The 15,121-nt window shown below is 39.1% G+C and overlaps 1 protein-coding gene across 4 annotated transcripts in view; it reads left to right on the top strand.

The window, feature by feature from the left end:
• The window catches only part of LDB3 (LIM domain binding 3), a 120,000-nt gene that overhangs the window by 70,541 nt on the left and 34,338 nt on the right, over positions 1 to 15,121 (top strand). For 3 of the 4 annotated variants that reach the window (XM_086466407.1, XM_086466406.1, XM_086466405.1), the window contains exons 5-6: positions 2,444 to 2,613; positions 3,568 to 3,604. In XM_086466407.1, the coding sequence (XP_086322533.1) occupies positions 2,444 to 2,613; positions 3,568 to 3,604 (207 nt within the window). Of the gene's footprint in view, positions 1 to 2,443; positions 2,614 to 3,567; positions 3,605 to 8,292; positions 8,390 to 15,121 lie in introns of those variants that run through there. The other variant, XM_086466408.1, reaches the window with a different exon arrangement.

The raw sequence follows: 15,121 nt of genomic DNA, 5'->3' as shown, positions 1-15,121 counted from the left end.
GAAATCAGCAGGTCTATCTATCCAGTGGTTTATTATCCACTCTACAACAGTCTGCAGCTGTGAAATTGGCTATCACCCACAGCAGTTTTTTAAGCTTCAGCAGGATTAAAAAGTAAGTCTGGGGATATAAAGTTAACTGTTGGCCAAAATGAGGAGTCACCTCTGACAGTAATGCAGGGCAAGGTACTGTGTGTTCAGTCAGTGCTGAGGCATCGGTCTGAAGTGCCTCTGGGAACTTGAAAACTGGGCCACCTGTTGGGGAATTTGAACTGGACCCTTTACAGTGACAGAACTTTTCAGCATAGCCAAGAGTAAGAAATGGCAGCAGAACGGTCACGCAGGGGTTGCTGACTTACTTTTGGTATTACTGAGTATCTCTGCTCCATATAAAGACTATTTCTGCATGAAGTTGGCAGGAGGTAGAACTCGCTGCCTCCCTTACTCCCTGCCTCAGCAAGCCCTTCTGCCATGTACAAAGGGCCGCAAGAGGAGGACTACTGTTCTCTCTCCCATCTTCCATCTGAAGAAGGATATGGCGCTAATTTGTCCATTTGTGCACACGGGAGCAACTCTAGTGAAAGCCACTGATGGCACACCCTTCCCAAGATAAACAAGTCCACATTATGCCTTCCGTACCTGATAGTGTTTAGAAATTGTAAAGATAGTTGTTTAGGAAACATGAGCTAAGAAAGGAGCTGGAAAATGACGCTTCCTCCAACAGGGCATCTGTCATACTGAGAGAGTTTTTGATGTAACTTTTATGTTTTGTGGCAGAGCTTAAACTTAAAAGTCAGGTTTTTTTGTAAGCCATGCTCCATCATGTAGGTGATTGTGCTGAAACATATAAAAGAAAAATAACTAGCTTTTGTACTCTGCTGGGTCCTTAAGAAAGTGAGAAATTTGCATCTACTGAGGGTTATGAGGAATATAAATGCTCCTTTAATAAAAAGATAATCCTAAAGAAATAGGGTGCTTTTGGGGCCATAGCATATATAAGCACATATCATGTTTCTGAGCCCCTTGCAGTCTTACTTGAACATATCCCATGCTATTGTTAGGTGCGAGTCCATTAAAACAGCATATATTATACAGTGCGGAAGAAGATGAGTGTGTCAGCTGGAAAATACTGGTATTTAAGGCACTACCTGGTAATATATATTTTTATTACAGTGTATGTTATTGCTGTATGTAGGACATCAGACACTCATCTTGGCTTTTTCATAATTCCTCCCAGGCTTTCAAATCACAAACCCAACTTCTTAGTAGATTTTCTCTCCACAATGGTATCTTAGAGAGCACTAGCTTTGAGCCTGAACCAAGAAAGCCACTTTCGTAGCAGGTGACTGCTCCCAGAACTTCATAGCAGTGACTTAGTCGGCCCAAATGGCCCTAAACTTTTAACAGAGCCATTCCTCAATTTTCATGAAGTCAAGCATGGCTTGCAAAGCTCTATATGGAATACCATGTTAAAGCTGTTACAATAAATCACTTGCTTCAAAAATAGACCTTGTAGAGAAGCCATGGAGCCAAGTTACTCCAAGCACACATCAACCCCTCAGTGTATATTTAATTTTAAACGTATGCTATGCAGAAGTTATTTTTGCAGGGGAAAAAAAAAAAAGCTATTAAGTTACTAAGTCTGTTTCTAGCTTGCATCGTAAATCAGAGGGGTTACCTCACTTGGGCTACATACAGAGCTTCATAGCTTTGACTTTAGGTGTGCAAAATTGGAAGTTTCTTCCTTGATTTATCACTTTGCAAGGTGATTAGAAATGTCATAAGACTCTGAGATACCTTCTGCTGTTAAAGATTTCAGATACAAAATAAGTATGCAAGTCTTGAGTAGAAGTCTAGACTTCTTATGCTTCACACGTTTAGTAGACAATGAATCTAGAGTTATGGCAGCTGAAAGTTTAATTCAGAGTTTGGCAAACAATAATAATCTCTAGAAAAAGCTATAAAAGCCTATCATGTTATTTTTATAATGAAATATGGTTTTTATTTCTAATTGCAACCTTATAATACACTGGCCCAAAACCATAGTATGATACATAAAGCAGTATCAACATGAAGATGTTTTTATAAGAAATAATATGGGACAAGAATTCTCAGAGAAATAAATATTTTCACCTGGCATACTCTCCTTTATCACCACACATTATTCTAACCACCGTAAGCTTGTGGCATTGGCTGAGGAATCATGAACAGACCTTTCCAAGCATTCTCACTCTGGTTTGTATATGCAGATTTGAATGATAACAGGCCATTTCAAAGACAGAATGAGCCATAACATTCTTAATTCACATAAAATTGATCTGTGTATTTTTTTCAAAGCCATATTTTGGATTGCTGTTATTCTGGATGAGAAGCTGTAAGACCAGAGAGAGGTTGGGATGAAAGCTACCCTGTGCTGTTTCACAACATGTCACTTTCTGAATTGCAGTACCCTTCCTATTAAAGATCCACACATAGACAGTGCCTCTCCGGTGTATCAGGCTGTGCTTAAAACTCAGAACAAGCCTGAAGATGAAACCGAAGACTGGAGTCGCCGTTCTGCCAATCTGCAGTCTAAGTCTTTCCGCATCCTGGCCCAGATGACTGGAACTGAGTACAGTAAGTCGAATAACAAAACATCCCCCTCATCCTGACTTTAGATTCGTGTCTTTATTTTCTTACTGCAACATTAGCAACTGATACTCGAGGAAGACTCATGTCCAGCTTGTAGTCATTGTCAGTGAGGCTAAGATCAGAGAACCCTGGATGTAATTTGAAGGAGCTGGGAAATCCAAGTGTTCAATCTCACCTTACGCTTTATGAAGAAAATTCTTTGATCTGCCAGGGGTCTCCCCATGAAAGTATAACAGACTATACAGTAAAAGAGCATTTGGGACCCCACAGCTCTTACTTACAAATCAAATCTCTGCAGTGTAGTCTTTCATTTTCCAGCAGCCTAGACATACAAAGCTGTCCATTCATTAGAAAAAAAGATAAACAACTTGTATCTCTTGGAACAGTCTTATGGAAGTGACTTCCAGAGGCCAAAAAAATCATGGATCACCATTGGTTTTGAACCTGTGGTTCTGTCAGCGCTGTTACCTAAACTTAGATCTGCTATGAATGTCATGGGAGCTTCAACTTTATTGCTTGTTGCCTATGGAAATGTTTTTCTGACCCCCTGTCACTAAACTCAGAGCTTGTTTCTGAGCTAGAGAGAAGGACGTTCGGGACCTTTCCCACATCAGGGGGAATCTGCTGCTGCCTCTCATGCTTTCCTACAAAACAGCAGGCCCTCTCTGTAGAAGCATTGCCTACAGCTGTGAAAAATTGCTAATAAATGAACAAGAAAGTGGTTGTAACAGCTACTTTCCTACTAGCAGCCTTTTTCCCAGCTCTAGGGAACTGCTCCTGTTCATGCTGTTCTTACAAAATCCACTTCTGCAAAGTCAGCATGAGTGCACCTTTAGACAGGCTTTTGATACATTTCTAAGGAACTTATAACTTCATCATAAAGCAAATTCCTTTTTTTTGTTCTTTCTTTTTTTAACTGAAACATTTTTTTGCCTGCAGTGCAAGATCCAGATGAGGAAGCCCTGAGGAGGTCAAGGTAGGCAACTCCCTGTGAAAAATATGGCTTTTTCCTTATTGATGACCAAAGAATGTTTTAAAACAGCATTAATATTGAATGTATATTATTATCTTTCTGTCTTAAAATATTCTAATACATCTACTTAAAAAATCACTAAAATGAAAGTTCTATCAGTGAGAGGCATTTGAATGAAAAGATTAACAAATTTGCATGTTTTTAGGAAAGGCACTGCAAAATTCCTGAAGTGTGTGTTCAAACCCGAAAGGTCTCTGCACACACAATTTTCAAGTACTTTACTGGATGTATGAATGCCATGAGCTCCTAAGACCAAGCCCTGTGTAACTACTTGATTGTGTAACTGGATGAAAATGTATAATGTTGTGATAGCACTGAAATCTGTGAGCAATTTATTTGGATGACCCTTGATTGATATTTGATTCTCCTGAAATGATCCAGGAAAGGAGTTGTTTCCATCCATATCAATAATCATTTGCTTCTGTTTTGTTTGGAATAAATACAACCAAAATTTGTAGAGTATGGAAGCACAGGACTGCTTTTGCTAGTGGATAAATGTATTTGTTTCATACGGTCTATCAAAAACACTGAAAAAGTGGATATGTTCAGAGATATAATAAGGACTTAAAGATTTATCATCATCTTATGTCTTCCCGTATAGCCAGGAAATAGGTTTATTAGAGATTCTTATGTTGAGCTTAAAATCTGCGGCTGAATTGGAGCATCCTGCATGCAAGCCTGATTTTCTGTTTGCATACTTCAAATCCCTATATCATGTTAGCTACTCGAAGCTGCTGGCTGGGTTTGTGATGTCTTGGATACTCAATCCACTTTCTCTTCTTTTTCTTTTCATTTTTTTTTGTTAACTGGCTTCTATAAATGTTCTGAGCTTTTGATCCCAGTGCAAGTTACAAATGTTGAATCAGTGAGAAAGATGTCTGTTATCTTCCCTGTGAAAATACAAGTAGACTTTCAGCTTATGTTCACTATAAACCTTCCATTGCGGTTCACCAAGATTCATGGCTAAGTGCCTGAACAGCAGGCTTGACATTACATCCCGCAGGGATTTATTTCTTCCCTCAAATGTGCAAGCCTAACTCTTATTAAATGTATTGTGCATTATCTGTTTTGACGTAATAGCACACATCCAAATCCTTATTACGATGGGATTTAAAGCGTTGTGCTGAACTTAACAGTCCCCCTGAACACATCTGAAAGTAATATGTTGTTTTAAAGAAATAATCTTTCTAGCTGTATTCTGTGGCTTTGGAAAATACTAAATATTGGAAACTTAACATGGTATCAGCTACATTGAAAATAATTATCTAGTAACACATCAACGTGTGTAAATTGCACGTTCTGTTCAGTGTAACTTATGTACATGACTACATCCACTGCACTTTGCGCATTTGCTGCAGTTTTGCGGTATCACATGTGTTATCCTTTTTTTCACAAGGACAATTATGGTTATTGTCTTGGTTTGAAAGACAGGTGTCTGCTGAGGAAGGCAGGAGCCTCCCTTGAAATGGAAAATGCAACCCCCTTCCCTCCAAATTATTATAATTTTGAAATTAACGGGCCTTCAGGCAAAGATATGGGGAATAGGAATAACAATTCTTTACTAATATACATATATATATATATATATATATATATATATATATAAAACACAAGGCAGGAAAAAAAAAAACAACCCACTGATTTACACTGACAGAGTCAGGAATACAACCTGACACCCTGTTAGGGTGGCAGTAGCAGTCCAATAAGATGCTGGCTGCAGTCCTCCTGAAGTGATGGATGTAGTTCTGTTGAAGCAGCGATCTTGTAAAAGGGTCTGGTCTTCCTCCGAAGGTCCAGTGGTAGATAAGTAGCTCTTGTCCTCTGGAACTCCAGTGGGGGGAAAAAAAACTCCTCTGGGAATCCAGTGGAAGAAGGCTGCTAGGGTGTTTGAGATCTCAGTTTTTATTTAGCATGGAATGCTTGGCTCCTTTCCCCCGGGCGGAGTATCTCACAATGGGATGGCGAGTCGTGAGGCAGCTCCTTGACGGGCCATTAACAGGAGACAGTCCAGGAGCGAGTTATCGATGGGTCAGGCGATAAGGCATTGTTGTGCCCATTAACAGAAGATAGTCCAGAGAGGGGAGGCAGGGAGCACCGCCCCACCTGGTCTCAACAGCTCCTGAAGATGGTAATAGAATACTTTTTTGGGGGCACATCTTACACTGTAACCTAGGATAGTTATGAGTATATTTAGGCATAGCTGTACTACCTAAAAAGGTTGAAGGGCAGTCGTTGGTAGTAGAGGCAGAAGGGAATATATATTAGGTAGTTATGCAGCTACAGTGCAACAGGCACAAGCTCTGGAGTAAGGAACAAAATGGGGTCTCCTTCCCACCTGAGAGTACTTACCCCATCTTGGTGGCTTGGTACCCACCTCAAATGTGCATGTACTCCACTGCAGATTTGGTAGCAACAGCCCTGGTTATGCAAGCATCAATCACATACCACTCTTTTGGGCCTATTTGACCTCTTTTGTTTAATCATTTGGCAAGGGCCCTCCCACTTTAGATTTTGTAAATGATGGCATGACCTATGTCCGATACACAGAACCCATACTTTAACTCTGTTCTTCCAGCACAATAATACTCCTCTTCAGTATCTACTCCAGACAGCCTGTACAACCACACCTTTCTCCATGCTCACAATTTGGGATCACCTGGAAGGTTTCCTGGGCTCCCAAAGCAAAAGATTTCCATGGAATTGTGGAACTTGAGTCTTGCCAGATTCAGTGTTGCATTAATCCCATGCTGTGCTGGCATTCTGGAAGGTCCTCCATGTTCTAAAAGTTAAACTGCCAGAGATTTCACAGTGCAGGGAGTTTTGGTTTTGGGGTGTGCTGTGGGCGATCTCTCTCTTGTGCTTTCCCTTGTCTCTTTGTGTCAGCTCTTCAGTGTAGTCAGCAAGAACTGCATGAAATGGTGATCGGGTTTCTTCCAAACACTTGAGGGGAAAAAAACAACCAACCAACCAAACCAAAAAACACCCTAAATATGTAGCTTATTTTTGGCAGAACTGTTTTATGTAAAAATAGTCACTTCTAACTTCATGACACGTGCTCTGAACAGAACCCATAAGGCTTGAGAATTTTTAGGTGGCAGAATACTCCTTCCAGTCAATATTAATGAGCGCATTGCATGACTGTCCTTTGCTTATGCTACTGCTATTTTGAAGGCACACATAAGATTATAACTGGCTATGAAAACTTTACATTGCTGTTGTGATGATTGTTACAGGATATTTTCCAGAAAGATGGTATCCATTTCAAGCCAAACAGATGTTCCTAAATACCTTTTCCTTGAATGGAGGTGTATATCTGTAAAGCAGTAAGGGAATTCTTAAATTTCATGTAAGACCCACCGTATGCTCCCATGTAACTTGAAAAAATGCCACCATGAAGTTTCAGCATTTCAGCTAGGAATACTTTTTGTCTTAATTACTTAAAAACATAAAGATAGTTCGAGAAGTCGTACATCAAGACTCCTTTAGGAGTGTTACTTGCATGACACTGTTATTAGGAACAGAAGATTTAGAAATATCAGTGAATTTGTTGGCGTTTACTCTGTTTATTGTTTTGTGCTTTCTTCAGCCTGAGGAGTAAACCCAGCCCAGTCTGGTCATTTCTGTTGGGCTGGTTTCACTCTCGGGTTCCGCTGCATTAACATAATTGTCTTGCATTTTGGGTGTAAATAATGAGAGGAAAATTACCTTGTTTGTAATGAATCAAGTACATTTTGCAAATAACAAGAACATTTTATTTTCCATTCTGTTCGATATACTCCTTCTTGACTGTGCTGTCATCCTACATGCTCTCCTTCCCCTTTTTATTTACAAAAACTGAATTTAAACTATAGAACACCTAGAAGACATTAAATCCAGAGAGATGCTGAACATTGCTTACAACTTGCTTGAGTACTCCAGCCTGCAGTCAAAGGTAGCTAGGGGTTTGCACGAGGTAGACAATACTTCACAGGACTGTGCTTTGAAAATCCTATGTTATTCTGCTTTTTGACACAAATGACCAGAAATATTTATGCAAACGTCAACACTTGTACTCACTTTTGCTGAGAAAAGCCATAGAAAAGTACTGCTGAAACCTGTGGCTGATAGTCCATACAGGAAGGACAGCAGGGTATATATAGGCTGACCTAGGTATTGCAGAATGGAAAATATTTGCATCAGTTTTGCTCTTGTATGGAGTTAACTTTCACTGACTGCTCAGTTGGTGGGGAGGGAGGGAGGAGCTGAGAGAATCTGCTGGCGGGACAACAATGGCATCACACTGCATTTCTAGCAAAAGCAGCCCTGTAATACCAAGCACAAGTCAAAGAACATGAAGTTGTATCAAGTTACTTCTCAGAAACGAACAACTGCAAAGCCTTTCATGAGTGGTCCAAAAAGGATCACCCAGCATTCTTTGCACTGATTTGAAAGCTAAGGAAAAAATCCAAATAAATTGCCTTTGCCCTAGTTATAGGGCAGAGGAGTGGTAGCCATGGTCCCTAACCCCTTTCTTTCTCCCTCCTTTCTTTCTTCTCTATGTGTGTCTCTGTGTCTCTGTCTTTCTCTCTCTCTCTCTCTCTCTCTCTCTCTCTCTCTCTCTCTCTCTCTCTCTCTCTTTCTTCATGCCACAGGGAAAGGTTTGAAACGGAACGTAACAGCCCACGCTTTGCCAAATTGCGCAACTGGCATCACGGCCTATCAGCGCAAATCCTTAACGTTAAAAGTTAAAAGCCCACATTTAGCAGACAAATACAAGAGACAGAGAATTACAGTAAAAAAATTAACTGCTGTCCTGAGTTATTGCCTAAGAGTGTCAGGCACCCAGGAAAGACTTACTGCCAGGGCCTTTCTCTGAGTGCCTGTCTTCTGTAGATTTCAGTTGTTAGCCTGTAATCCATTCACTGTCACCAAGAGTGAAAATAATGATACAACCCAGTTCGTGTTCTTCATTATAAAGTAGATTAGCTTTTGTCCTTTACTATATCAAATGTAACTTCAGTATACAGGAAAACATCACTATTGTACTCTCTTGACTTTAATCCTAGGAGAAAATGAGAGGGAAGTTATTGACAGTGTTTCTTTAGGAGGAAGAAGAATGAGACTTTTACTGAGTTTTACTGCTGTAAAGATAATTAAGTAGGAGAAAGACAGACTGAGCCTGGCCTAGACTCTGCTAAATGTACAACATAGTTTGCATAATTGAATGATGCCATTTGAAAAAAGATATTAGCAATGTCAAGTTATATTTCTTCAACATATTATACTGGTAGAAGTCATTTGCTGAAACCATTGCTGTAAGTTTTCTGTTGGAAACCTGAATTTGTCACTATATGAAAGGTAGAGATAGCTGTGGTTGCTCAGGACCTGTGAGGAAATTACATTTTGCTAGACATGATTTATGAGCGCGAAGAATCTGTAGTACTGCTTGTGCACTGAAGTTTTTGAAAGCATCTTGTAAGTGTTAAGGAATATCTAAGTGTTAAGGAATACGTTGCCCATTCTGTATTGCTCTTGCTTTGACCCACAATTTTTTCTGTACATAGCAGCATGCTTTATCTGAAATAAAAGGTTTTAAAACTAAAATAATTATGTGCCTGTTTTACACAGTACTTTATTCTGTTTTAAAACAATAACTGCTTCAACTGATTATTGAAAGAAGGAGAACTTTTCTTTCCACAAAAGAAAATTTGGTCAAAAAGCTTTCCCCTATTACCTTTAATTTTTACTGACCTTTAAGTTATCTGAATTAGAATAAACCTGACAAAGCAGTTGAAAGAACAACAGAAATGAACAAACATTGTATTAGGTGTGAATGAAAACACAGCATAATTAATAGATGTTAGATGACAACCTATTGATAATGTCATTTAGCATTTCCATATGAATTATATGCATTCTCTGGCAATAATTATTAATTTGTGCCCGCAGCAATTGAGACCTTGCTCATGCTTAGAATGGGATCTTTTTGTTTCAACATTACAATGCTTTTGCTTTTAAGCTGTGTTAGTCAGGATATGGCAAACCTATACCAAAGGCTCCTAAACATTTCTGTTTTCTGTTTGAATTGCACCAAGTGCAATGTCACTTCCCTTACTAACTTATGCTCTGATCATTAAATGCAACTAAATTAAACTGTTTGTTGTTTCCATAGAAACAGTTGATGTTAGCCCTCAACGATCTCCATTAGGTGTCCTTAGCATTGATTGAAGCAAAATTTTCTGGTGGTAAAACACTAGTCTCTGCAATGGAAGGCTGGCTCTGTTGCAGCCCTGCCTAGAGCCCTCAATAATTACTTTTTTTTAATTGACTTCTATAAACTGCTAATTAGGTACCCTTTATCTGGTAGCAGTAATTCTGATCAAAGAGATTAGTGCGTGAGATCAGATTGAAACTCTTACACTTTTTGCTGCTTCCAAACACCTGGAATTTCTATCAGCAGTCCATACAAGAACAAAGTTCATTCAAACTCCAATTGTTTTTCTGGGTCATAGATGGAAGGAAAGCTATCATTCAGGGAGGATTTTGCATGAATCAACCAAATACTGGAGTGTTTAAAGGAGAAAAAAAAAAAATCTAGCATCATACTTAATACTCAAGAATTACTATCTTTAAATTTATTTAAGAGTATATGAGCACTAGTTCCTTTTCAAATGCATTTCACTTTTCTATATGTAAGTATCATAGCAATTCGGTAAGCATGCCATTTCATGCACAGCCATCATTTCTATTTTCCTTATGGGAACAGAAACAGATTCTGATCATACCAGCTTATGAATGCCTGTGGGAAACCAGCATAACTGCATGAAATAAGAGCAACATTTTAACTTTTCCTGAATGTTGCTAAGATCAAACTTTGGTTCAGAGCGGGTGAATTTTATTTATATATGGGAAGTTTTTATAGAATTTAAAATATCAATAGGCAATTTGCTTCTTTTTCATAAATATCAAAAGTACCTAATTAAACAATCTTTCAGTTCTAATTTTCAACCAAATGAAATGGTTTTCTGAATAAGTAATAACACAACATTTGCACTTAAATAGGAATTGTGTATCCTTAGTGTTTTATGAACATAATACAGATATTATTTGTTTTAAATAGTCCTAATGCATGTACTATAATGGAAAAGAAGAGGTCTAGATTATATCTAAATGTTTACACTTCATGTTGTTATTAAAGGTATTTTTTAATAAGCAGAAAAGCATAGTTTGATCAGATATTATATTAATGCAGATGTAAATAAGGAACCCCTTCCCCTTAGCTCTGCTTCAGTGGATTTCATGATAAAAATTCAGTGCATGTAAACCATGCAATCAGATAGAGAAATAGCTGTAATCCTTTTTTCCTGGAGGACACAAAAGAGACTCTAAACACTCTCGAAGCTTGTAGAATTTCAATTCTTTATGTAATTACAGAAAAACAGTAACAGAAAAAAAATCTTCAACAGTTAGTAACTTTTGGAACTTTTGCAATGATAAAGACCTTTTGTGCAGGTGCCGTCACTAATCCCTAAGGCAAGAGTGTTTACTACAGCACATTTCTACTGCTTAGTCTGGTCCCTCTCAATAAATCTCCCAAGTAATGGGCTTTGTTAATTAAACAGTCAGTCAAATTTTTCTATCCAGTTCTGTGTTGATATTTAGATTAGTAATTCCTTAACCCTTACTCCTCAAAAATCTGCCTTTATGTTGTCATGGTGATCTTCAAGCCCAGAAACTGAATGTTACAGATCTTTCCTTACAGAACTATAAAGAGACCTTGTTTTTCCCTCCTGAGTAGGAGGCAGAGCTTTTCTATAAGGTGGAGAAATTGGGCTGGATTTGTCATTCTACTACATCTGATCGCTAGAGACTGTAGCAGACTTAGGCCTGATAAGAAATCAGTAACAGCTGTAAGAAACCAATAGCTTTGTTCTAGCAAAAGGTCAAGTCTGGCCTGGTTATGCCGTATTTTTAATGTGTGTGGGCTTGTCTCACTGTATGTTGCTTCTGATTGACCAACCCCATCCTGCAGTGTTTCTTGACCATTTGTAGAAGTCTGCTGTTTTGCTTAGAAAAATTAGTCTCAGTTAATGACAGTGAGGCTTAAAATAGGTTCCTAATTGAAGACTCGATGAGTCATGTAATTCTTTAAAATTGCACTGATGATAGGCATGTGTATCTGTCCTACACTGAATATATTTTGGACTGTGTCTGTTCTGCTAAGCAGAAGACAATGTTTGCTGACAATAGTCTTCTAAATAGTCTACACGCTAAAAATAAAGTAAAATGCAGGATGTGGTTAGTGATATTAACCCCCTGCCCTTCCCAATATAGCCAGTAAAGCATAGTGTTATAAGCATTTAATGAAGATACAGCAAAGCTGATGCCAGTAGGAAATCAAAACCAAAAGACCTTCCAGGTAAATCTGCTTGTCTGGTTATGACACAGGGAAATGCTCATTTTCTGCTGTGGTATAAGACCATTTGATCTGAACTAACCTGTACCTGAATACTGCTGCCTTGCTTTCTACTCAAATGGGCTGCTCCTCACCGCCTGTGGTGCTTAGTTTGCAGCAGGAATAGCTGACTGCATGCAGTGTGTGCTGATGGGACATGGCTGGAGTGTGACTTTAGGAAAGCAGGCATGAGAACTCAACCTCTCTTCATGCATGAAAAAATTACAAAAGGAGAAAGGTTCTGTGGCTCCTTCCCTTGCCTCCCTCTTTTCACGCCTGCCTGCATGGGAAGGAGAGTCAGTTTTTCTATGTAACAAATATAGGGGTTGTTTTCTCTGCATTGTTTCTCTCGTTATGTACAACTGTGTGGAGTACATCTTCAGAAGCAAGGAACAAGTATTTTTGGGACTTTATTTAAGTGTTTGGGGACTACTTTATCACTTTTGAAAAGTCCAGCTCTTGCATATCACAGAACTGCCTGAAGCCTTCTTCAGGGGCAGAAGTGGCAGCACCAGTTTTTCTCTTGAGCTCTCAGGTTTCGACAGGGACTAAGGTGATTTTTTGCTGCCTTTACCAGTATCTACCATGAGTTTCAGTGACTGGGACTATCGTTACATGTATCAGAAAATACATGGATACTTGCACAAATTTTAGTTTGCAAGGTTAAAAAGCTAGAATTTTGGTACAGTACATGGTAGTACCAGATACTGACTTTCTTTAACTAGTTAGCCTTTAATCAACAGCTTTCTGCAATATACACGTAAATGAACGTGTTCCTGTGTGACCTACTCTACGTGGTCCTGCTCTGGCAGGGGGGTTGGACTAGATGATCTTTCGAGGTCCCTTCCAACCCCTAACATTCTGTGATTCTGTGAATTGACTAAAATTTGCTCTCAAGTACAATGACACTCTTTGTTCTACTGCTGCTTATGAAAGCCATCTGACACCACCAAGACAAGCTAAGGCACCTCGATCTCCTTCCTTCATTTGCTAGAACTTCCAGTGATCAGCATTGCTGACCTGCCCAATTGCCAGAAAGTGCCTATCTATACGCTAATCAGATTACCAAAATCGTTTTGAAAGATATACCTTATTTTTCCACAACAGCCCATGAAATAAAGTAGACTTCTATGGGTGGCTTTCTCATTTAAGAAACCTAACTGTAACAAAGAATAACAAGCACATCAGTTTAATATATTCCAATTCCCCTTTACCTTTTAGCACCTAAAGAGTGACAAGAACGTAGGAATAGTGAAATAACTCAATTGTCTCTATGGAATTCTGAGTGAAGCCAGAAGGGAAAATTGATCAAATATAGTGTTTTTCTTCCCCAAAACACTCCTGGAAGTTCACTGGGAAAAATTAATTCAGAGATCATAAATTCCTTGTTTTCAAGCCAGTTCTCTGTAGAACCAATTGATCAAAGAGGGTGACTGTAAGGTATGGTGTATCCACTTGAATGCACTCACTTAAAATTGAAAGAGTGAGGCCTCCAAAAGAAAGCAGCAAATACCATGAAGCTTTTCTCAAAATAGCTCTTAGAGAAGTAATGCATAAGCTAACAGAGCTCGTTAAAGCTCAAGATTCAATTTTGGGGGTGGGGTGGGGTGTGTACTGACCTACATTTAACACCTGGTCTTTACCATCTCAGTCTTCTGCACGTTCCTGTCTGGCACTTCATTTTGCATGGGCCGAAACTCACATCACTTTCATCCCTGCTGTGCAACCCTTAAGGTTCTCATGTGCATCCTTCTGCTGATGCAGACAGCCAGCTGAGGTACGGGTGCACACTGCTCCCGTTCTCTCTGACTGCTCCCTTGCCTTGCCTTCAGTCCAACAAGGAAAAAGCAGGTCTTGCATGTCGCAGGCTTTCCAACAAGCACGTGTAACCCAGAGGTACTCAGTTGTGGTCTGTAGATCATCAGCCTGGCTCACAGAGCTTTGCTTAGGGTGAGCTGGAGACTTGGCTGAGAGCATAGCACCGGCACTGCTTCCTTTTATGCTGCTCCTAAATTGTGTTAATGTCAGCGAAATTGCCCTAAATACTAATAACTTCCTAATAGTTCATTTCCACGTAAGCATTTGTTGTAGTTGACCCAGAATGTTATGTGATTAATGAGAGAGAGGGGAGGTAAGAAAATCCTTAAGAGAATTTATGAAATAAAATGTAATCCACATTTGGAAAGAATGACAACTGCTCTAATTCATACTGCTTACTTATTTGGTTCAGGAACTGAACAGAAAAGACACATTAGTATATTTTGGATGCTTAGGAAAATACCATGCAGAGAAAGTACAAATTTTCTTATCATCGATGTGCACAAATTAAAAAGGAGCTCTAAAAAACTACCGGCTGAAAGTGAGATCTGTGGGTTCTTGTTTTTCTCTCGACTTCCCTGGAGAAAAGTGAAGTTATAATGAGAAAAAAAACTTCTGTGGAAGGGGAATAATTTCCTGGTGTACAATACCCGAACTTGTTGTGCATCGGTTTTGTCTGGCATGGTCACAAATACAAACTGAGAGTCCTGAACCTGCATTCAGGTGCCTCATGCCAGATACCTGCACTTTACAAGTGGAGCTATAAAAAGCTAAAGGGAACCATTCAGATAAAACCAATTGCATGCTTAAGGCCAAGATAGGGAACTATCTGAAATATATCTCAGCTCAAATTGCTCCACATACTCAGAATTTTGCGGTCTTTGTTCTTACTAAAGTGATGTGTTTACCAATAAGATAAATTGGAGTACCTATACTTGGATGCCAAGTATCACTATGTAAATCTTGGAACAGAGTTATCGTAACTTTAACCAACACTGATGCTGCTGTATTTCCAGCTGCATTTATTATTTGACTGTTAAATGTAACAGCGCACCAGTGGAGGCCACTGAAATGCATCCATAGGAGGTATTTGCTTTGATTTTAGTGAGCTGCTTTGATTGAGTTCCATACTGCTTGCTAAGAATAGTTGTCGGTTGGTTGTTCCTCACTGAATTTATGATAATGCTTTTCCTATTCTGTGGCACTGT

Source organism: Leptosomus discolor, chromosome 6 (assembly GCF_034619465.1).
Source record: "Leptosomus discolor isolate bLepDis1 chromosome 6, bLepDis1.hap2, whole genome shotgun sequence".
NCBI lineage: Eukaryota > Metazoa > Chordata > Aves > Leptosomiformes > Leptosomidae > Leptosomus > Leptosomus discolor.
This window is presented reverse-complemented; position numbering and strand designations above follow the sequence as displayed.